General features: G+C 47.8%; 2 protein-coding genes across 4 annotated transcripts in view; one reads left to right on the top strand and one right to left on the bottom strand.

Moving 5' to 3' along the window:
• Positions 1-2,596: 2,596 nt before the first annotated feature.
• ING1 (inhibitor of growth family member 1) lies at positions 2,597-9,237 on the bottom strand. Of its 3 annotated transcripts, XM_036390711.2 has the most exons (4): positions 5,945-6,140; positions 4,553-4,573; positions 4,375-4,444; positions 2,597-4,235 (listed from the first exon to the last, which is right to left on the bottom strand). In XM_036390711.2, exons 1-4 carry the CDS (start codon positions 6,056-6,058, stop codon positions 3,532-3,534), a joined length of 909 nt encoding a protein of 302 aa, XP_036246604.1. In that variant the 5' UTR covers positions 6,059-6,140; the 3' UTR covers positions 2,597-3,531. The 3 variants fall into 3 exon arrangements, with proteins under 3 accessions (XP_036246604.1, XP_036246624.1, XP_036246596.1); XM_036390731.2 differs by lacking the exons at positions 4,375-4,444; positions 4,553-4,573; positions 5,945-6,140 and adding exons at positions 8,178-8,893; positions 9,110-9,237; XM_036390703.2 differs by lacking the exons at positions 4,375-4,444; positions 4,553-4,573 and having other exon boundaries at positions 5,945-6,433.
• An 8,983-nt stretch (positions 9,238-18,220) lies between these two features.
• The window catches only part of CARS2 (cysteinyl-tRNA synthetase 2, mitochondrial), a 35,098-nt gene continuing 30,814 nt past the window's right edge, over positions 18,221-22,504 (top strand). Inside the window, exons 1-2 of the mRNA XM_036380384.1 lie at positions 18,221-18,438; positions 19,012-19,062. Coding sequence (XP_036236277.1) covers positions 18,221-18,438; positions 19,012-19,062 — 269 coding nt within the window. The remainder of the gene's footprint in view (positions 18,439-19,011; positions 19,063-22,504) is intronic.

The raw sequence follows: 22,504 nt of genomic DNA, 5'->3' as shown, positions 1-22,504 counted from the left end.
TGGGAACATTTTGCAATTGGAGCTGACATAGCACCCAAAGGGCTCCCTGACTGATGCCTTTTACTTTCCAACTTGTGCCTCCAGCAGCACTTCTGCACTGCCAGCTGGCCCACTGCACAACAAATCTGCTGCCGAGGACAGGGACGACTCCGGGGCAAGGTCTGCTGTCAGCTGCCTTGAGTGTTGAACCACCACTTTTCAGTAGTTGGAACGACTTTATCATCAGCTCAAGGGTTCAGTAACACAATACAGACATACCTGCTACCCCTACCACACAGAAGAGCAGCAATTACAGCTGCCTGAATGATTTCAGTGAGAAGCTAAAGAAGTTTGTGACTCCTGCTGCTATGACTTCCTCCTCAGAAAACACCCAATGATTTTTATACTTTGCATTGATGCTGCAACACCTGAGAGCTGTTTACTAACCCGTGGGAAATGGAGATGAAGCCTCAGCTCAGCTCCTAGAGGAGCCTCCCTCTCTCACAAACCTTTTGTTGGCAGCCTCAGTGGGAAAGGGTCAGCAGGAGAGTCACATGTTTTCTCAAACCAGGCAGATGATCTCCCCAAATCACTCTGCTGGCCAAAATAAGAAATTTTTCAAAATAGCTGATCTGTCACGCAGAAATTACAAAAATTGGCTCAAAATATAGAAGTTTCTTGTGGCCATTGAATTCACTGTGAATAACTAAGACAGCATTTTAGACGAAGTACCAAAGCCAGGACAGAGTTTGCACAGTCAGCAGCGCTTGGCAGTGTGTCAGTATAACACAAGATGGCTCCACTTCCATCAACAAAGAGCTTAGTGCCACTGCAGAGCCCCTTGCATCCAACTAATCGTGCCCATCGACTGAAACCAGACCTTTCAGGCTGTCCCGTGCCAGTGCACTCAGCCCTCAGGGCCAAGAGCAGAACAGTGCTGCAGCCTGCAACAGGGTGAGCTGGAAGGTAACACAAGCCTGGGAAAAAATGTGGAAAGGGACGTAACTCCAAGCTGCTTTACAGATCAGCAGCTGTCTTCAGCAAAAGACTGAAAAATGGGAGACCACAGCCAGCCTTCAGTAGCTGGAAATATTTAAGGGCAGTATAAATATGGCTCTACTGATCCATCTATAGCTGAACATTCTTACCATCCTCTTTTGCATTTTTGTTGTTTGCTTCTGGCTTTTCACATTTAAAATATCCCTCACAATCAATGCAGACATTTTGTGGAAAAGGCTTGGTTTGAAACCTTGTCTGCTCTAGTTCCTATATAAAGTTTCACTGGGGTTTTACTAGTACAGCCCTGCTGCTAAGTATTGATGTTCTCAGCATAGGCTGGTGGGAGAACACCAGAACAGCTGAGGCAGAAAAGACCAGAAACATCAGCATCAGCCACAACAACAGCAGGTGGAGGCACAGAAGAGCGGGACAGACCAGTAAGCGTGCAGGGAGAATGGAAAACCAGAAGGCTTTAAAGATGAAAGGAGAAGGAAATGTAAGAGAGTAGAAAAATTACACACCAACCCTAAACCAGCTCGGGAGCAGGAGACGATTCGATGCAGACACTTGCCCTGGGTACAGGTGCCTCAGTGTAACCTGACAGTCTGAAGGGGCTGGAAACATGACTGCAGATGCACACACTTAGTGCACCTATTTAGAACTAAAACAGGACTACTGAGTTATGTTTTTCCAGCAGGGAATATCCATGCAAGGTGATGCAGTGCATTTTGGGGCCCATCAGTACATTTTTAGAAAACACTGAACCCTTTCAGCTGTCTTGTGTTCGGCTAGATCCAGAACCTTACTCCCTACAGAAGGATTTTTTGGAATACAAGGGTCATTTCAGTGGTATGGTTTCACTGTTCAGGAAACAAAACACCACCATCATACACAGAATGTTCTAAAAAAACCCAATCCCAGGCTCCCATCTTTTTATGTGAGTCTTTCACCTGGTCCACTGGATTTCATAACTTTCACTTCCACGGCCTTCCTACTGCAGGTCCTGCCTGCTCCCTTCTCACCTGGATGAAGGCCTGCAGGGTGACAGGGAGATGAAATCTGCTCACCAGAATGTTGGCCCCTCCAGCCACAAGGTGAAGGAAACAGCCTGACCAAGCTTCACTGTCCATCCAAGGGACAGAGCACTGGGTACCTGGCATAGCACCTGGCCATAGAAAGCAGGTTTTGGTATGGGGTGACCATGAAGAACAAAAAGGCCTGCCCTGGAACAGCTGCAGGAATACTTGGAAAATGCCAAAACACAAAAGATCCCAATAACAAACATGGAATCACTTATATCCAGTGAAAAAAGCATTAAAAAAACTGAACAATACCAGCTCTGTACTATTGATTTTCAGATAAATGTCTGGGTCTGGGAGTGACTGCAAGCACAAAATGAGAAGATTTGGATAGAAAGCTGAATGCTATTTTGGCTCTCCTATGACCTTGCTGGCCATACATTCTATGAAGATTATCAGAACTGTAATTTGGTTACCACTACAACAGGTTCAGGCTTCCCAGCAGCAGCTTGCTGCAGCTGCTGAGGTCAAAGATCAATTTCTTGGGTTTTTGAGCTACATGAATGATCATTAAACAAGACTGCTAAGGAAGCAAACTGTCAAAGTCATTTCATTTATTTCTTAATATCACATCTGTACAATTTTCATACATACAGCAGGAAATGCACATTGGTTACACAATGGCATTTGGCTGCATTTCCAAGTATAATACAGTAAGTGCAACTCCACTTAAAATGTACATTTATACAACTTAAACAAATTAAGGATTGCTACACCACTATCTGTGACAGTATAAAGCTTCATTTATGTTATGTCTCATTACTAAACCACTTCCTGGTTAAATACAAAACATATTCAATCATTTAAAAATGGCCTTTGTGGTACCTGGCCAGCATATAAAATATCTGTTGTTTAAAATTTAACCATTAACTTTTTGTTTTAAAAAATAATCCTCTAAGCCTATTTAAACATTTGCTATTGAACTGTTATACTGACACTTTGTAGCAGGAACCAAATTTTACCCTCCTTTTGTTTGTTCTTGCTTATCACCAAAAGAAGTTACTTTTGCAATGTATTGCAGCTTTATTCAGATACAGCCAGGTGGTTAAACTATTTATCAATTTTACTCAAAATGTAAATAACATTTTTCATTAAAGAAAACAAAATTACATTTCAGAGATATTTGTCAAAATTTTAATGGGTAGAGTGCTACCAGCACTAAAAAAAAAAGAAAAAAAAAAAGAAAAAAAGAAGAAAAGAAATAAAGAAAATTATTAATTTATCTTTTAAGAAAGACCCGAATATTCTTATAATTTTACTTTTGGAATACATTGGTCCACAGACCACATTCTTGTTACAGCTTACCAAATGAAACCCAAAATTTCTTATTGCCGTCCCTGTAACAGGAATGGTTCAGTTTTAAACCTCCTTTAAAAATATACATTTTACAATCCTTTCACCTCAACAAAGGTGACACTGACAATAAATACACTGGTTTGGTGGGTTTTTTCCTTCACTATGAAAAGTCCACAAACTACCTGTTGTATGCCCTTTCTTTTTTAGATTTCTCCAACGCCTTGTCCATAGTTTTCTCGTTTTCTCCTCTACATTTGGGGCAGTACCATTTGCCCTTTGGTTTATGGTTGAGTCCCACACAAGAAAAGTGAAACCATTCAATGGGGCACTCATCATTATCACATCCTATCATTTCTCCATAGGAGACTTGGTTGCACAAGCAGTATGTTGGCTCATTAGGGTCAATAGGAAGGTCAGGGGGAGAAGCTTCCCGCTCTGCTTTAGCCTTGGATCGTTTCTTCTTCTTGGATGTTTTTGCTTTCTTCTCCTTTGGTGTTCCTGAGGTGATGTCATCATGATCATGATTATTTGAGGCATTTTCTCGGTTCTCATTATTCCGTTGCCTCCTCGATCTCTTGTTGTTGGGCTTTTCAGCCTGTGTGATTGTCTCATTCTTCGACTTATCCTGGCTGGCTTTCCCGCTGTTCCCAGTGGTGTCATTAGTCTCTTGACAAGTCTCAAACAGCTCCACGTGGCTGTCCACTTGCCTTGTTCTGTTCTCAACCAGCTCCACCATCTGACTGACGATTTGGATCTTCTCATCCCCCAGTTCCTGACTTCGAATCAAGGCTCTCTGTATGCAGTGCAACATTCTCCTCTTCTGCACAGCATCTGTCTCCCGTTTAAATTTTTCATAGTAATCATCCAGGTCCTTCAGAATCTCTGCAAAGAAGAAATAAAAACTATAAATATTTTTGACAGGGAGAATGGCAAAACAAAACCTCCCATTTTTCCTTCCATACAGCAACAACTTCTTGTAACATGCAGCTCCAATCAAAGACAGATGCCCTGAAGCTTGTACCTGACAGCAGCTCATGGCTCCACTGGACTGCTTTTGTTCTAGGTGGTCCCACAGGAATGGAATGCAAATGCTGATTTAGGAGAAAAAAAGTGACTAAATATATTTTTACGTATGTTGATAATGCTTCCCTTTAAACTTTTCAGTAATTAAAAAGAAGTAACTAAACCAATAAACGTACCATCAAAAGTTCCAAGGTTAACTGAAAAATTAGAGGGGAAATTAGTGGACATCTTCCATATAACAACATTAACATTTTCAGTTAGAATGACAGAGTGGGAGAAAGAGAGTGGGACAGAAAGAAAGCACAAACCAGCCTAGGAGCACCCTGCTGGGTTACTTGACAGGAGATGCAGAAGCACCAAATACATGGTCTAGACCTAAAGCTATTTCATCCAATACTGTCGAGCTATTTCTGCTGAAAATATGAGGCCATGTAAATCCCTGGATTGCAGAACTAGGATTACAATATCCAGGATGTTTAGATTATTTCCCACCTATACTTTCTGTAAAATACATGTTGCTATTCTTTAAAACACAAAAATATTATCTTCATTAACTACTTACTGCAGAGCAGGAAGTAAAGTTAAAAGAACATTAGAGATGATAGGCAACAATGGGGAGCAGCTAGAGCTTCTGCTTTAAAATATGGTACATCCTGAATTGCACCTCAAGGATTGTTCTAACAGTTTATAAAACAACAATGCACAAAGTATCTAAAGCTTCAAGAATGGCTCTGGAAACCTCTTTTTAAGAAGATGTTTTTGAGTTTCATTATGATACCCAAATGAACTACAGCATACAGGACACTCAGCACTCCATATTAAGTCCTCAAAAACACACTGAATGTTTTTCCTGCATCTCCTTTCTTCTCTGAATTTTCCCTTTCTCACAGGTTAGAACAGTCTGTCTTAGAGAAGCAAAATATATTAAATATACATATATAAGATCTGACTTTAATTCATCTAACAGAAACTAGGATCTCTCATACATGCCAATGGCATTACCAAAACGTTTTTAAACTTACATTTTCTAAGTATTTATTTATTCATAGGAACATGTGACACATATGCAAACCAAGAGTTATCCCGTGGTTTAGATTTTGGCTTTCCTCGGCAGAGTTTTTAAACATGATTTCCAGTGAAGACATGGAAATATTACGCAAGCTTTATTCAGATTTTAGAGCTGCAGCTTGCGCTTCACACATTGGTTAAGCACGACCTGTCTGTCAGCTGGCTCTGCAGTATAGCCTATCTGACCAAATCAGTATTCCGATATGTTATTAACCATTTTAAGCAACTTGTGTTTTAACCTACAAAAAAAGCCCAAAACAAAAATAAAAAATACCAAAAACTGTATGCCCAAGATGCCACCAAAAGATCCTTCAAACATACAGCAGATTCTACATTCGGGAAGGCTGAATACGCAGAGTTAATGGTTTTCAGTGGCTGAAATGCAGTTTTCTGCGTTAAGCTTTGGCACTTGACTGATGCCATCAGTCTAACCCGTCAGAATCTGGTGGGTGGGCATCTTCTATGAAGAACGGTCTGTCTGAACAGCACAAAACCATTACCGACGGAAGTTCGGCGCCGGGAAAACTTCGGTTCCAGCACTGCCCGCTGCCATTCCCGCCCGGCTGCGGGCTGGGATCGCGCCGAGCGCGGCCCGGCCCGGGCGCGTTTGGCATGTGCGACACGGAGCGGGGGCCGCGCAAAGCCGAGGGCGCTCAGCCCCGGCGCCGGGAGCGCAAAGCCGCTCGCTCGGTGCTGAGGGAGCCACCGGGGCCGTGCTGCGGCTCGGGCTGGCTGCAGCTGCCGCCGCGGGAGCCTCGGCTCACGGCGATTCCAGGAACCCGCGCTGCCGCGCCGTGCTGCAACAGCGGGAGCGGAGAGCTGCGCTCTGAGGCACTGGCGAACGCGCGCTCCCGGCATCACAGACACCACTCAACCGGAGGGAAGCCATGTCGCTACCAGCGCAGCTCCGCGGCCTCACTGGGGCTCCGACGCCGCGGAACGACGGCGAGCGGGACGCGGGCGAGAGCCCGGCCTCCTCCCCGCCCCTCTGCGGCGCCCGGGGCCGCCCCGGAGGTGACGGAGCCGCCATTGTTCTCGGGCAGGAAACCGGGACGTCCCCGCGGAACCCGCGGCGGTCCCGGGGGCGCGGGGGGGGGGGCGGGGTGGCCCCGCCCCCGCCGTCCCGAGCGGGGCCGAACGGGCTCTCCCGGGGCAACAAACGAGTGATTGACAGGGAGCAGCGGCCAATCACGGCGGGCGGGAGCGAGCTAGCGCCCGCCCCCTCCGGCCAGTCACGAGCGAGGTGCGGCTGGAGCAGCGGCGCCCACTCCCCCCCACCCCGGACACGTCAGTCACTCTCCGGACGGCCAAGGTTGCCCCGCCTCCTACTGTGAACCCGGCCAATCAGAGCGCGCCGGCCGGGGCCGGCCGAGATATTCAAATCAACCCCACGGAAAAGTTGCTTCTCGAAACGTCACGACGGGGCGGGGGCGCGGGACGGGTCGGCTCGGCCCCGGAGCCAATCCGCGCGGGGAGGCGGAGCACGGCCGGCCCGTGGCGACGCCCCCGCCCTATCAGCGCCCCCGACGGGCGTGGCCAACCGCGATATGCTAACGAGGTCTGTCTATAAAAAGAGCGCGGACGCCCCTTCCTAGCACAGCGCGGAGGTGCCAGCTGGACGTGGTTTCTTGGGGCGCGATGTCCGCCTTGTCCTTTTCTTCTCTTCCCACCCCGAAAGCCCCCGCGGGCTCCTGAGGAAGTTTCCCCCGGACCCTTCCCCCGGGAGCTGACGGGCTCCCATGGTGAGCTGCCCGAGGAGCGGCTGAGGCAACGGCAGGCAGGGCTCGCTGCCCGCCGCCCCTAAGGCCACATGCACGGGGGCGCGGGCAGGGAGAGGGGGTCCCCCCTCCCGGCACCCCGGCTGTCACCACTACCTCCGGCACAGAATAAAGCGCCCCCCCTCCCCCTGCTTCCGAGCGGACGCCAGCGACCAAGTGACAAAGCTGCCCCGAGTCCCGCAAACCGGCCTTCCCTCCGCCCGTGGGGACGGGGACGGGGACGGCGTGCCCCGAGCGCGGGGAGGGAGGGGGGCGCTTCAGCCCGGCCGTAAACGCGACCGTGTGTGCCGTCCCCCCCCATTCACACCGCACACGCCGGTCCTGCCCCTCGGCCCCCCCGCCCAACGGAGCGGGGCTGTTTCACCGGGTGAAACGAAACCCACCGAGGAGGGAGCGAAGAAAGCACACCCTGCCCCCCACTCTCGCCTAACCCCCCTCTCCTCCCTCCCTCCTTCCCTCCCTCCTTCACTAGCTGCCTCTCTCCCCTACTACAGCCATAATGAATACTGTACATTCCTAAATGTTGTGCTGTAATCTCTTCCCCCTCTATCCACCCAGCACTTTCTTCCGTACCCCCAAACCCTTCCACCTCAGCCCCACGGCCAGGGACGGCCCCCCTTTGTGCACCGCACACCCCACTTCCCTGCCCCCGCCTTCTTGGCCAGCAATTTACACAGAAAAGCAGAGTCCTTGCTTAATAAGAAAAGCCGGAGACCTTTTGTTCCGCCCCATGACAAGAGCTAACGCTGCAGATCAGTCCCTCTCTCTCCTCGGATCTTTCCTCCCGGCTTTCTTCCTCCTTTTACCTCTCAAAAATAAAGCTACCATCCCTGTGGGGTGCAGAGGGGCAAACGGAGCCGAGGCTCAGCTCTAAAGAAAAGAAAGGGAAAGACACCCTCCCCCCCTGAGCCCCAAACCACATACACGGACACACAGATATATAGAAAACACTTACCTTGATATTTGGCGTCAATTTCCCTCATCAAGGAGACATTTCTCTGCAGATCGAAGGGCATAGACTCGATGGAGTCCAGATAATCCTCCACATAGTTCACTAGGTGAAGCTGGTCTCCGTTTGCAGGACTCAACATTTTCATCCGGCAAAGAAACAAAAATCCTTCCCCACACCTCTCCGTGTGAGAGCAAGTGCTGCTCCCTTCAAAGACGGTAACCCCGATGAAGGTCTCACTCCCTGCCCACCTCTCTCGGTAGCTCCCCCCAAAAAAACCGAGGGAAGCTACATCTGACTCCTCTTGTGTGAAAAAGAGGGAGAGAGAGACACACACACACCCTCCGCTAGTCCCCTACAGCCAGCAGCAGCTGATTGAATGGCTGTCGTTGTGGGTAATTCACGAAGGAGGTGGTAAGAACAATCAGAGGGATTTGTGTGTGTGTATGTGTGTGTGTGTGTGTGTGTGTGTGGGGAGGGGAGGGGGGGAGGAGGAGGAGGAGAAAGGAGGGGGGCTTAAACCAGCTCCTCCGAAACAATCTGGAAACAAAATGTGCTCTGCAAAGTGTCTGTCAGAGGCAGCGGCAGCCCCTCTGCCTGCGCCAGCGCCGCTCTGCTCTGCTTCTCCTCCGCTCCCCCCTTCCCCGCTCTCCTCCTCACCGCCGCCGCCGCCGCCGCTCCCCGGCGATATCAACGCAGCCTCCTCGCTCCCATACGCCGCGCTAGATCCAACGTGGAAAACCCAAATACCAGTTTCAAACACTTGGGAAACATTCGGCCCCGCCAGCCAGGGCGCATGCGCTCTCTCCCAGCGCTGTGTACACACACACACACACACACTCTCTCTCTCTCTCTCTCACACACACTCACCGCACACACTCAATCCCTTCCCCCGCCCGGAACCTCCGCATATCCATCGGCCCGCCTCCCTTACTCACGTTTGGGGAGGGAGGGAAGGCGGCGGGGATGCGGGCCGAGCCAGGGGGCGGGCGGCGCAGGGCCGGCGTGGGCGTGGGGTGAAGGAAGCCCCGGGGAAGGCGGAGGCTCCGGTGAAGTTGTGCGGAGGCTGCGAGGCGAGCGGCCCGCGGGGAGGCTGGGGGGAATCGCGGGGGCAAGTGAATGCTTTTGCGGTAGGGTACCGGGACTTTGGAGGAGTCTCGCCTCCTGCCAGCTCGCCCCGGGATGGAGCGGCTCCGAAGCCCTTCCTAGGAGAGGGGAACACTGAGAACCATGCGACGCCACTCCGCGCTGCGGGCAGGGCTGTGACCGGCGCGACACCGGACGCTGAGGGGAACCGGGGAGCGTTCCGTCCCTCCCTCCTCAGCAGGCACCCGCATCCATCACCCCGCGGCGCCTGACAGCCGCCCCAGCCAATCACCGCGCCCCTCGCGTCCCGCCCCGCGGCCCCCTTGGCCAATCCCCGCTGTGACACCGCTGCCCGGGATACCGCGCGCCGCGGCAGAGGAGGCGGTAACGCCCGAGGGAAGGGGGCGGGCCTGCGCACGCGCAATTCCTCTGGCGACGGGGAGAAAATGGAGCCGTTAGGGACGCAGCGCGACTACGTTTCCCAGCGGTCTCCGGGCGGGTGCGCATGCGCGAGGCAGGGCTGCCTGGAAGGCGGGAGGGAAGGAAAAGGGAAGGAGGGAGGGTGTCCGAGCCAGCGAGCTTGCTGCGGCTGCCTTGTCCCGTTCAGTGGCGAGGGAACGGTCACCGGCGGACGCCGCCGGGGCTGCGTTGTACAGGAGGCTGGCGGCGGAACGCCCCCGCCCCGCATGGTTGCCGGCGGAGAGGGCTTACTGCCGGCAGAAGGGGAGGAGCAGAAGGGGAGCTCGGGTAGAGCCCTGTGCTCTCCACCAGAGTGTCCCGGCGGTCGTGCGGAGGAGCCCCGCTGTCGGTCAGCGTTGCCTTTGTGTCCTGGAGTCGCTGCCATGTCCCGGAGGCTGCAGGCACCCGTCTCTGCCGGGATCGAGGAGCGGGGAAGGCGGGGCTGGAAGGACCTACCCCAGCTCTGCTGAAGCAAAACAATGTGCGCTTTCTGCCTCTTGTTGTTTTAGCAGACGTCACCGGCAATCCCCTAATTTAGGGGAGACTGAGTCATCACTTGTGAGCGCCCGGACTCGCTGGTGCAGTCGCTGCTCAGTGAGGCCCTGGCGCTGTGCTCGCTGCAGGAGCGGCGGCCTGGCCGGGCACCTCAGCCCAGGCTGAGCCCTGTTCAAAGGCTCTGCTGCTGCCAGCAGCTTGGTGTGTGAACTGGGGCTCTCAGGGAAGAACAGGCACAGTTTAGCAATACTTCCAGTATCCTCCCTCCCACCCTCCAGTGGGGAACATGCACCCAAATACTTCTGAGGAGTGGAGACGGTACCACAGACCAAACTTTCTGAACTGATACCGACCTGCTGTTTCGGGCAGATGTCAGAGGGCACTTCCTTGTTTTCTGAAGATCCCTGTAAGTTCTCCCGTTATTTTCTTCCTCTTATTTTTCTGTTTCCAGGAGTTGCTGTAAAAAAATGAGTTGCTGAAGTAAATAAAACCCACATACACAAGGTCTCAAGTTTTTAACTTAGAAGCACCATGGCATGTAGGCATTGCTCCAAGCCAGTGTTTCTGGACCTGTGTGCTTTGGTTTACTGTGGCATAGAGAGGGAGTTGTCTAATGGCTGCACTAGCCTGGGAATAGGTATTCCTATTCCAATTCTAGATTGTTGGCACCTATCTGGTTGTTAAAGCCTTCTTACCTTCAAGAAGGTGAGCCACTGTCAGCAATTAAAGGTAGTTAACAGTCCCCTGGGTAGTGTAAGAATCCAAGCCAATAATTATGACTCAGTAGAGGCAAGACATCTGAAAAGAATACAGATGAGTCCTAAAAAGAGTAATTCTTGCAAAAAAGGTAATCATCATTCTAGACACACACAAGTAATTACACGTATAAATAAAAAATGGTTTTGTAAAAGTACCTGTTAATTTACTAAACAGGAACTTTTGTCCCTCCTCTTAATAAACAAAAAAAAAAAAAATAGGAAGGAAAACGCTGAAGTGTAATGGTACCTTGCTAAGTTGCAGCAATACTATCTTTCAACAAAAGTATTGATAGTTTGGATGTGCTGAGTTGAAAGAGCTTGGTATCATCTGTCTCGTAAAAGAGTTGTCTGCTATCTCTGTTAGCTCCTTGTATGTTACTAGAAGAGTGACAGAGAAAACCATCATGGGACTTTGCACAAGTCCTTGGGACAGGAAGGGACTGAGCTCCCCTGAGAATGCATTTGGACCTCTTCGAAGGTCTTCTTTTACAGCTCTTAAAGATAATACTCAGTGCTCTGTATAGTGCTGTAATCAAATATATACCTGTACCCAGAAATCTCAATTCTCTGCACCCCCCTCTAAGCCCAGCAGCAGGTCAACCATTGTTTTAGGAAGCTGAGTGGGGGGGGGAGGGAAGGATAAAATCAGGTGTGTGAGTACATCTCTAGAGTGGTGTTGCAGTGTGACGCCATTTCCTGCTTCACCTATCCCAACCCCCCAGGTGTGCCAACCTCTCCTTTCCCTTCCCCCTTTGCCCTCCTGCTAAGAGCTGTCCATCAATCTTAACATTCCAGCAGGGTCCTGGTGTGGTTGGCAGAAGTTCAAAAGATGCCCCTCAGGTCCAGGCTCATTGGCCTGTCCAAGTGTCTTTACCCCTTGAGCCTTCCCCTCCTCACACCTGGTTGGTGGCTCACCTGTCCCTTCCCCTCTCCCTGTCCCCGGGCTCAAAAGGAGACGGGACCATGCGGTCTGGATTCTGTTGGGAGCTGTTACAAGATTCAGAGGTCTGTCATCCTGGAATAAAACTCTGGATTAAAACTCTACGGCAGAGTCCTCTCCTTTTTCTCTTCACCGTCGCCTGAACCTTTTCCACCAGAGGTAAACTGAGTTTCTACTGTGCCTGGATTTGTTCTGAGTGCCCAGCTGCAGCATCCAGCCAGCCAACGGTATCTCTGGGGTGAAACACCACAGCTGCCGCCTTTGGTCCTGCAGCAACGGTCAGAGGAGCCCAGGCATGTCCCACCCGGAAATATTGCGATTAATATTCCATAGAGTGGAAAGTTTAAGAAGGTGTGGAGCTGATGCCCACTGCCCATCTCTGCTTTTCTTCCTTCTTTGTTTTCTTCTTATTTTGGCCTCTTGCCTCTGAACTACAATAGGTGAGAGATGGGAGATTTTGAATAGAGTTTCAGATGTTCTTTTAATATTAGGGGCCCATTTCTTACTGTGGAGAAGGGTTTACAAGTAGAAATGAATGTCATGTATCAAAGAAGGAAGAGACTCCTGCACTTAATTTTCTTCCTATTTCCTATATTTGTCTAGAGGATAAAAGTATGTATCTCTCCTCCTTTGGCTCCCAAGCCCCTTTGCTCAGTTTATAAGAAATCTTTCCTATTTAGAACCCCAGTCTGAGGTCTTCAGAAGTTTCTTGAAGCTGTTGCCTTACTACAGCTCTAAATTCACAGCAATAGGAATCAAGGGAACTTACTACCAGATCAACAGCTTGCACAACTGCTGTGTCATATACACACCATGTGTGTATACGCAAAATAGACTTCATATAATATAAATTTTTAGTAATTATAGTCGTTCCAGTCATTATGGTAATCCCAGCTAATCAGCACAAAGTTCAGAATACTTGATACAAGGAACATAAAATCCCAAACCTCCAAACGTTCCACAAATGCACGTACTGCAGAGCTGGTATTCTGGCTGCCTTCTTTCTCCTTCTCTGCCTTAGCTGAGTACTGCTGTATGAAATACTATGTAATCATTGCAGCTGTGTCTCTGTTTATTAGAAAAGATAGTGTCTTCTGATCATTTGTCATTATACTTTATAGTACAGATGAATTAGATGGGTTTTTTCCTGCTAATGAATTGCTGTTTCCGCACCATTTAATAGCTTAATCCCTCTTCTATAGTTACATATGCTTGGAGGGTTTTTTCCTTGCTTGTTTGTCTGTTTATTCTTTATGAAGCTAAATTCATGCTTACGTGGATGATGGTAATAGAATTTTACAAGCCTGTTAATTTTGCTTGTGGTTGTAAGTTTTGAAACAAAAGTACAAACAATTAACATGCAAGATGAGCAGAGCTGAGGTTTGCAAGTACGAAGACCAGCAGAGTCATGGCTCACCCTCTCATGCAATACACATTTGCCCTGGCCAGTATATACTGTTTACAGATATTTAGGCCAGAAATACCTGTTCATGTCACCAAATAATGTTGGATGACTAGATTCTAAAATCTGGAAAACAAATCTAGTTGTGTTTGTCTTTTGCTGCTTCCCAGTAAAGGCTCAAGAACTTAATGAACTTTCCAAATGTCTACCTGACATTGGCCTGCTGTTCTAAACTTCTCCCTTTTTAATCAGATATTTCACATCTCCTTCTCTGCTTGCCCCAAGGCAGTTGCACTCACTGCCTCTTCTCACACCTGTTTCCTGGCTACTGCCTTCTTTTACTTGCACCTGTTGCACTTCTAAAGCATAGTGAGCTTCAACTGGCATTACACTGACATTAAAGGTCAGCAAAAATTTTGACTGGAACAAGTAAATGTGCATTGCAGTAGAAGGCCAAAGCAAATACATCTGAGTTGTCCCAGAGTGTCAATGGAATGAACACAGATCAAGGGCAACATATTCCATGGGATTCACATTCTTTTAGTGAATTCAAGAGAGATATACCTCAGCAGTTGGAAAACACTGACAAAGACACCAGTCTGAACCCTGACTGAATTCTTACCAACCCTCAGACTTGTGGTCAGCTGTGGTGCAGGACCCAAACACTTCCAATGAAAAACAGGCAATGTATGTCAGAGCAGTTGGTGAGTAGGTTTTCTGAACAGCAGCAGGTTGTGCTAAGAGCTAATAGACTTCTGGTAAGAGCAAGAAAGTTTAATTGGTTATATATGTCTGCCACCAATGAATTTTCTTTTTCAGTGTTACGCCCTGTCCCCAGAATTACTCTTTTCAAATAGATTTCCTCAAGATGATTTCTCTTTTATAAAACATACTCTTGTGAATATTTGGTGGAATGGCCACTCAACATTTACAATATTTCTGAGCCAAGCATTTGTGATAAGATTCAGGCAATTTTTAGTCTCCTTTTAAAAATCAAACAAGATTCTAAAACAAACTAATAAGCACCTAGATTTTCTAAAAATAAAAAGACTATAAAAGTTAAGTCAAAATGTGTCTGTAGTTACAGATTACTGCAGAGCACCAGCAGAAATTCAGTCCACTGCAGTGCATTTAGCTCATCTTTGCTTTTGGTTTGTAATCTGTCTTTATAACCTTTGCCCCTGTATTTTCTCAGATTTGGCTTCCTTGCCAGGTTTCTGAGCTAGAACTTGATGAGAAGGGCCACAGATACTGGAAACATGCTCTTGCTAACACAGCAAATGCAATCTTTTTCCTCTGTCAACAATTCTAAGATGGTGTGGCTGAATTTTTAGAAGATAAAATACAGCACCTTTAGCAATAGGGGCAAACTGTAAAAAATTACAAAGCATGTGTCTACTAATAATACATGGAAAGGGAAAATTGGTTTTTAGCTTTATTCATGTATGATACAAAACATGCTGTGGGATCTTACCTCTGGGGGCAAATCTTATAGGTATTCCTGGGACTGGAAACTGGAAAATACAGAAGCCAGGTGAGCCAAAATCCCCAAAGATCCTCCCTGCTCACCACAGAAATGTTGCCAGCGCTGCTGTTGGACAGCACACACAGCTGTGCTTGTAACAGATTCCTTTTTGATCAAGGATGGAGGGGAAACATTGCTGTCTTACATACTCAGATAAAGGAACAGAAAACACAGGAGTCACCCCTTCACCTTTGAGTTTCAGTTTTTCATTTAAAGGAAGTTTTAGCCTTGATGACTCTTAAGAAAAACATGAGAACATGAGCTGACGATATGAAATACATGTGTGTCCCCTTGAAACAACAGTTTACCTGAAGCTCAGGCAGACATGCTGCAGTGGGAGTGTGACTAAGAGCTGCACTGCTCTGCAGATCACATTTCCTCCTGGCTATTCAGCAAGTGCTGAAGTAACAGGAGTACAGCAGGCCCAGGCCTGGCACTGATCTTGTGTACCTTGGCTCCAACTGCTCGCAACCTCCAAAGGCATCTTCTACTCCAGGTGGATGCAAAGGTCTCCTGATGGCATAAAGCCTTTTGCTGCTGTTCTGCCTTTCTGGTAGATGACTGTTGTGTCCTTACACATGTCCCAGAGCAGGAGTAAGGGTAGAGGTACAGGTGGCATAAAGTGGAGGTATGCTTAGAGCCACAAACCAATTAATTCTGAGAATGCTGGTATTTTTAGCATGAATAATTTATGGTTTTTATCCACCAGGATTAGTTTTGCTTTCATTTGAAATTAGGTTCTTTTTGTACTTTGGTGTTTGAAGAACACTTTCCACCATTCCACTGGATGTATTCTTTTGCATTAAATCTCAAGCATGAATGATGTTAGCTGTTTATTTCAGGCATTTAATAACTGTGGCTTTTCCCACCATCAGAAAATAACATTTTACAGCAGGACATAGAGGTTTTGGGACTAAATGCTAAAAGCCAGTCTGGCTAGCACAGACACTAAGCCTTCTGAAACCAATGGGAAAGAAAAGGCTCTTGCATTCTTCTGATCTGTTGGCAGTTTCATCCATGGTAGCTAAACCTGGAATTAAGCCTAAAAAACATCCATTGTTACTTAGTATTGATTTGAACTCTGACGAAGTGCTCAGAACCATACAGAACAAAGAAGACAACAGAGTTAATGACAAGTCTTAACTAGATGTGTGTTGAACAGCAAGACATCAAAACCAGCTCATTATGGAAGCTGAAATAATTGGCTTGTGAAGCTTCCTGAGAAACATACAAAGCAAACATTTACAAAGGTTATTGGATGGTATCCTGAATTTCATCCTAGGTAGTCTTAAATTAACAAGCCCATAAAATAGGTATCTTATTTGATCAAAATGTTAAGATTGTTAAATGACAAATTCTACGGAAAGTACCTATTAAAAGAAAAAGGAAACATTTGCCACTGGTAGGGCTTTATATCTGATATGCTCTAAAATTAGGTAAGGTGTAGACAGACATCAAGTATTATGTAAAAGCAATAATTTTAAATGATCTTATTACTTACGAGAAAAATCTATTAAAGTCATCCCTGGCACATAGAAGAGGAAACAATACAAACACTTCTGTGAGGCAGCTCACCACAGGCAGACCTGCAGCATCCAGTCCAGAAAAGCTGTGTGTGTTCAGTATTGCCTTCCTCCCAAAACCAGCAAGGTGCCTTAGCAGGTAACACAGTGGTCTGAGAGACCTGAAAAGGCTCTCCCTGAACAGCCTGCGTAGAAGATTGTGTGAAAGACAGTCAGGAGCAGGACAGACAACACACTGGCCCTGGCAGTTCACTCACTCTCCTTGTACAAGAGCAAGGGTGGCCATAATTGGAGCTCACAGGCCTTGAGTTCAACACATGCCAAGAGGGTGCTTCCTAAAGAGGGCACTAGACCTGCAGTGCTCTTTGGCAAAGCCTGGGATTGATGTGGATTCACAGAGAATGGGGAAATTAATAGTACAGCAATCTGTGAGGATGGGTACAAAAACCTGGGGGGGTGAGGCAAAAAAAAAAAAAATCACAAGATATTCAGTTAAGGATGCCATCTGGTTGGGAGCTGGAAAAATATCTGGGAAAATATTCACAGACTCGTAGAAAGGCTTAGGTTAGAAAAGACCTTAAAGATAATCCAGTTTCAACCCCTCTGAGCAGAGACACCTGTCACTTAGACCAGGTTGCTCAGAACCCCATCCAACCTGGCCTTGAACACTTCCAGGGATCAGGCATCCACAGCTTCTCTGAGCAAACTGTTCCAAAACCTCCCTACCCTATGAGTAAAGAATTTCTTCCTGACATCTATCTAAATCTCTCCTCTCTGAGTTCAAAACTGTTCCCCCCCTTGTCCTGTCACTATCTGTACAAGTAAAGAGTCGCTCTCCCCTTTTTTTTGTAAGTCCTCTTTAGGTACTGGAAGGTGCTGTAAGGTCTCCCTGGAGCTTTCTCCAGGCTGAACAACCCCAACTCTCTCAGTTTGTCTTCATAGGATACCTGTTCCACCCCTCTGATCATCTTTGTGGTTATAAGCTTGTGGAATTCTCACTTGTTTCCTTGGTATCTGTTCATATTCACTTTTGGAAACAAGGTTCGTATTCAAAAATACTTTTGGTACCCTTATGTCTGTTCCATTACACTGTTATTCATTCTAGTTGAGTAGCTGTGGTTCAAGGTACTGCAGCCGGTTAAGCTCCATTTCCTCGATATGCTCTGAAAGAAAGAAAAAAAAATCCCCAGTGAGAAAGCAGACCTTGACAGTCAGCCTTTAGGGTACCTCCCAAGTACTCGGCAGCACTTGCTGTCATTTTTGAAAACGTCTAGGTCAGGTAACACTTTATACAAGTACGTGGGAGTCAGGGGGGTGCTTTAAGTGTTTTCTAAGACTCTGATTTATTAAGTCCAGCTTGGGACTGTCACACCATGTTTTATTTTCAGGAGCTAACAGGCTGCCAGCCGTTCTCTGACCTGAAAGGCAATGCAAAAAGAGATTCATTCCCTAAAGTGACCGAATTGACTCGACACAGTGGAGACCATTATGCTGAATTAGTCACACATTTCCTACGAACATCTCCCTCAAAAACCTCGCTAGGAAGAAGCCGCGCTGGGGTTATACCAAAGCACAAGGCTGGGTACGCGCCGTGCCAGTGGGGCCCTGCCGGCCCAAGCCCCGCTCCACAGACCGCGCCGGGAGCGGCCCCAGCGGCCCGGGAGCGGCGCTGCCCCGGCGGGAGGCGGTGGCGCCCGGCCCGGCCCGGCCCCGCCCGCAGGCCCCGCCCCGCCGCAGGCCCCTGCCCCTTCCTGCGCCCCGGCGGCCCCGGCCCCGCTCCGCCGCGGGTCCCGCACGGGCGGCGCGGCTCTGGCGGCGGGTTGTGCCCGCTCCCCGCCCGCGGCCGGGCAGCCTGCGGGCCATGCTGCGCGGGGCGGCGGCGGCGGCCGCCCGGCGGTGCGGGCTCGGCCCCGGTGCCGGTGCCGGCCAGGGGCAGGCGGGAGCGCGGCGGTGTTCGGGCGCTGCGCGGCGGCGGCAGTGGGCGCCTCCGGCGGGGTGCAGCAGCGGGATCGTGGCTTACAACAGCCGGAGCCGGAGCAAGGAGCCGCTCGTGCTGGCCACGGAAGGAGTGGCGACCTGGTAGCGCCTTGCGGCGCGGCGGGCAGGCGGGCGGGGGTGACAGGAGCGGTTTGTGTCCGGAAACAGCTCCTGTGTCCCGTTCTGGGCTCCAGTACACGAAAGACATGGAGCTGCTGGATAAAGGTCTAGAGAAGGGTCACAAAAGTGATTAAAGGACCGAAGCGTCTCTCTTGCGAGGAGAGACTGCAGGAGCTGGGCCTGTTTAGTTTAGGGGAGTGAAGACTGAGAGGGGATCTCAGCAATACATATAAATATCTCGAAGATGGGTGTCAAGAGGATCGTACGAGGCTCCTTTTGGCATTGCCTAGTAGCAGGACGAGGAGCCGTGGCCATAAACTAAAACACAAGAAGTTTCACCTCAACATGGGAAAGAACTTCTTTATGTTGAGGGTGGGAGAGCACTCAGGCTGTCCAGGTGGCTCATGGAGACTCCCTCTGTGGAGACATTCAAAACCTACCTGGACACATTCCTGTGTCACCTGCTGTAGGTGACCCTGCCTTGACAGGGGTTTGGACTGGGTGATCTTCCAACCCTAACAATTCTGTGATTCTGTTTGCCTCCCCTCTCTGCAGGTACAGCTGTGGGCCAACGGTGTATGACCATGCACACCTCGGGCACGCCTGGTGAGTCATGGATGGCTCCGTGGGGGCATCCAGGCGCATACACAGCACTGGACATCCCACGCCAGGGGTGCCAGGGATACAGTGCCGGACATCCCCAGGCTGCAGTGTGTGTCCTGGTGACAGAGCTGTGACCGGTGACACGAGGCCCAGCCCTTTGCCTCCTGTGCTGTGCAAAGGGCAAAAGTCTGTTTGTTATGTATTTTTCCTCTTGTGCTGGGGTAGTCCATAAAGGGGCTGTTGGGTCTGCTGCCTGGCTAAGGCAGAGACAATGTGTGTCTGTGTCTTGGGAAGAAGCATTAGGAATGTGTGCGGTTTGTTTGGGTAGGGTGAGTTGTTACAAATCGTATCAGCATAGTGTGACCTCTCATGTGGAGGAGTTGTGATCCTGGAGCCTCTCAGCTGTGTGAAAAGATAGTTTCACCTCAGGTTAGGTCAGGCATTGTGTTTGCACCAAGGAAAAGCCATGCAGGGCTGGCTAATAGAAAAGTGCTTTCAAGGTTCATAGATGAACACATCGCATCTTAAATCTCAGAAAGTCCAGGTAGCTTAAAGGCCTTTTTGCAGAATAACACTGTAGTGGCTTACTGTGTTTAAAAATAAAAAACCAATCCAGAGCAGCACATTTTTCTCTGTAGTTCATTAGGATTGTTAAAACAATAACCTAGCTTCATTATAAGTAACTTTGAAAAAGTACTTTAAATACACCAGAAGAAGTTGCTGGTACTTGTTTCAAAACAACATGCCTGATGAGTAGACATGCAGGGTGTCTGCTGTTCCTGTGAAACTGAGGAGAGTTGCAGCAGTAGTTAAAGCTGCTCTTAAGGTTCTTAAAGAGCAGGTTGTGTTGTGCTCTTTGGAAGAGCAGGGGTTTATCAGATAATTGCCATCTGTATGAAGATCAGATATTGTGCATTTCAGTAACTGAATAATTCCCATTCAATGTAAGGGATTTCACAGCTTCTCATCCTGTCTCAACTTCATTCAGAAACTTGTGTTGAATCTTGCTCATGTTGAACTGAGCCATCGCAGTAACTGCACAACTGCTGCTTTGTTCTGTAAAAATACCAGTTATATGAAAGTACTGTTGTCAGTGCTGATGTTAATGCTGCTGTACTGTTGTGTATATGTTGTGGTGTCTTTTTCCTCCTTGCTTTTGTCAAGTCTCAGCAGAAAACTGACCTAGCTTTTTACTTGTGACCTAAAAATCAAGAACACGATATCTTGGACTTGTTGTTTGTACTTAGTATTTTCAGGAAAGTCTTAGTAATTGGTGTATTTAAATCTACAGCTCTTTGTGATATGGGCTACGTTACAGTTTACCTTGAAATAATCACAATTTAAAATCATCACTTGAAAGTAACTGTGTAAAAAAGATGGTTATAAGTTTCTTGTCTTTATCCCTCAGTTGAGGTTCTCTAGTGTGGTAGGGCCTGTCTTCCCCGACATGGTGTAATAGGGAAGGGAATTGCAGAGATGCTTCTGTCCTAAGGGGTATAGTTGATCTAGACCACAATGTTTTATAGAGGTGGAGAGTTTAACCCATTGGTCTTGCAGCTCTCTGTAGCTTTTAAATGTCTGTTTTTTCAGTGGTCTCTTGCCCTCAACTTCCTTGATTAAAAGAGGGAGTAGAAAGGCCTTGCTTACACTTGCTGGTTTTTTACCTATCTTTTCTTACCCATGTCTAAACTAGCAATTTCAGGCTTTCCCACTGTGGAGGTTTTCCATACATCTTCCTCACCCGGGTCTGACCTCTTCACGTGCTAATTTAAGAAAGGATGGTTAGTACTGAATATTGCCTTTGGTGTATCATGCAGATACACCAGGTATAATTCTCTGTTTTAGCACATCTTTAACCACCTTCACTTGTTGTTCCTGTTGCCTGACAAGGTGTCTGCACTGAAGACCTTTTGCTCTCTTTTCTCATCAGTTAAACCCTCCAGCGTGGGAGGACTTGGCTGTTCCTTTCCAGTATCTCTGGTCTTACACATGTCAGTGTTGACATTCTGTTGCTCAGCTGATTTGTTCAGGATGGTGGAGCACTCTTGGTTCTATTTGTTTATTTATTTTTAAAAATGGTATCTTTTTTTCCGCAGTAGCCAGGTCCAACCATAGAACAGCTGAAATGTGTTCTGCTGTTGGGGGCCAGGAGAGGCCCTGGGCAATAGCAAAAAGTCAGATGGAGTGGTGGCTGTTGCTACTCTGCTGCTCTTGTTAAATACCCTCATTTTGATGTACTTCTGCCACATGTTCTTTTCTTACTAGAATTCCCTTTTTTCCCCTCTGTCTTACATGTGCCAAACACAACAAATGGAGCAGGTAATAAAGCAGAAATGGATCATGGAAATGAGTTTGAGATCCTTGAAGAGAATTTGGAAATAATGGCATTATTTTTCTTCTGTCCTGTTTCCATTCCACAAGGAGATCTTTTTCTCTAAATAATTTAACATTCTCTAGTATGTTGTGTATCCAGTCCTAAAAACAGATGCTGTCTGCCTCCATATGACATCCAACACCCATTCTATATAGAGAAAAAAGTAAGACAGGCAAATAATAATATTTTTTTCCCCCCAGTTCTGGGTCTGACCTTGATTGTACTGGTTTGACCTGCAGCCTGGTTGGCATCCAGGTTCCTGGCTGAATGCTTTGAAGTAAGAGTAAAACCAGCCATGAGAGATTTCTCTTGCACGTGCTCTACCACCCCCTGATCTTGACTGTCTGTTTTGGCTGGGTTTTTTTATCAGTGCTGAAGTGGTAAAGACCCTGTGGTATCAGGAATTCTGCTCTTGTTCTTGCAGAGTTTCTTCCATTAATTCAGTTGGAAGATGAGAGGACAGGGAACAGTGTGAAATTTGTGCCTGCTCTGGGAACAGTGACTGCAGGGCTGTTAAATCTAATATCAAGCTTTTGATGCTGGCGTTGTTCCTCTGAACAGGATCCAAAGGCCAATTTAATATTCTTATGGAATCGTGTCACCACATTAGATCAGCCTTACTCCCAGTGAGCTGCTATTCATTAAAAACTATCTCCCTGGCAGCAAGGCTTTCAAAAAGTCTTTTTTTCAGCATGGACACGGCACAAACAACAACTAAAAGTATTTTTCTTCATTGAGATATTCTGCATCCCTAAATCAGTACCTTAGTGCTACCTGGCACTTGCAGGGAAGGGTGCAAATCCATTTCTGGAGTTGCTTACACTTCTTTGTTCTGGCAGCCATGGGAGTTGCAGTTTGTGTGATACTGTGAATGAAATGGGACCTGTAGGTCTGTGAACCTCCTTGCTGGCTTTGGAGAAAACAGCCCAGAAAGACTGAGGATTCTCATCATCTTGCAGGGCAGACACAGAAATTTTAGTCACCTTCTACTATCCCACCTGGTAATTTAGTTTAAATCAGTCAAAGTGTGTTTGAGAATTAGAAATGGAGAGTCTGTGAGCAGAAGGAGCT

This window comes from Molothrus ater, chromosome 2 (assembly GCF_012460135.2).
Source record: "Molothrus ater isolate BHLD 08-10-18 breed brown headed cowbird chromosome 2, BPBGC_Mater_1.1, whole genome shotgun sequence".
In the NCBI taxonomy this organism is placed as follows: domain Eukaryota; kingdom Metazoa; phylum Chordata; class Aves; order Passeriformes; family Icteridae; genus Molothrus; species Molothrus ater.
The sequence above is the reverse complement of the archived record's forward strand: the minus strand, read 5'-3'. Positions and strand labels throughout refer to the sequence as shown.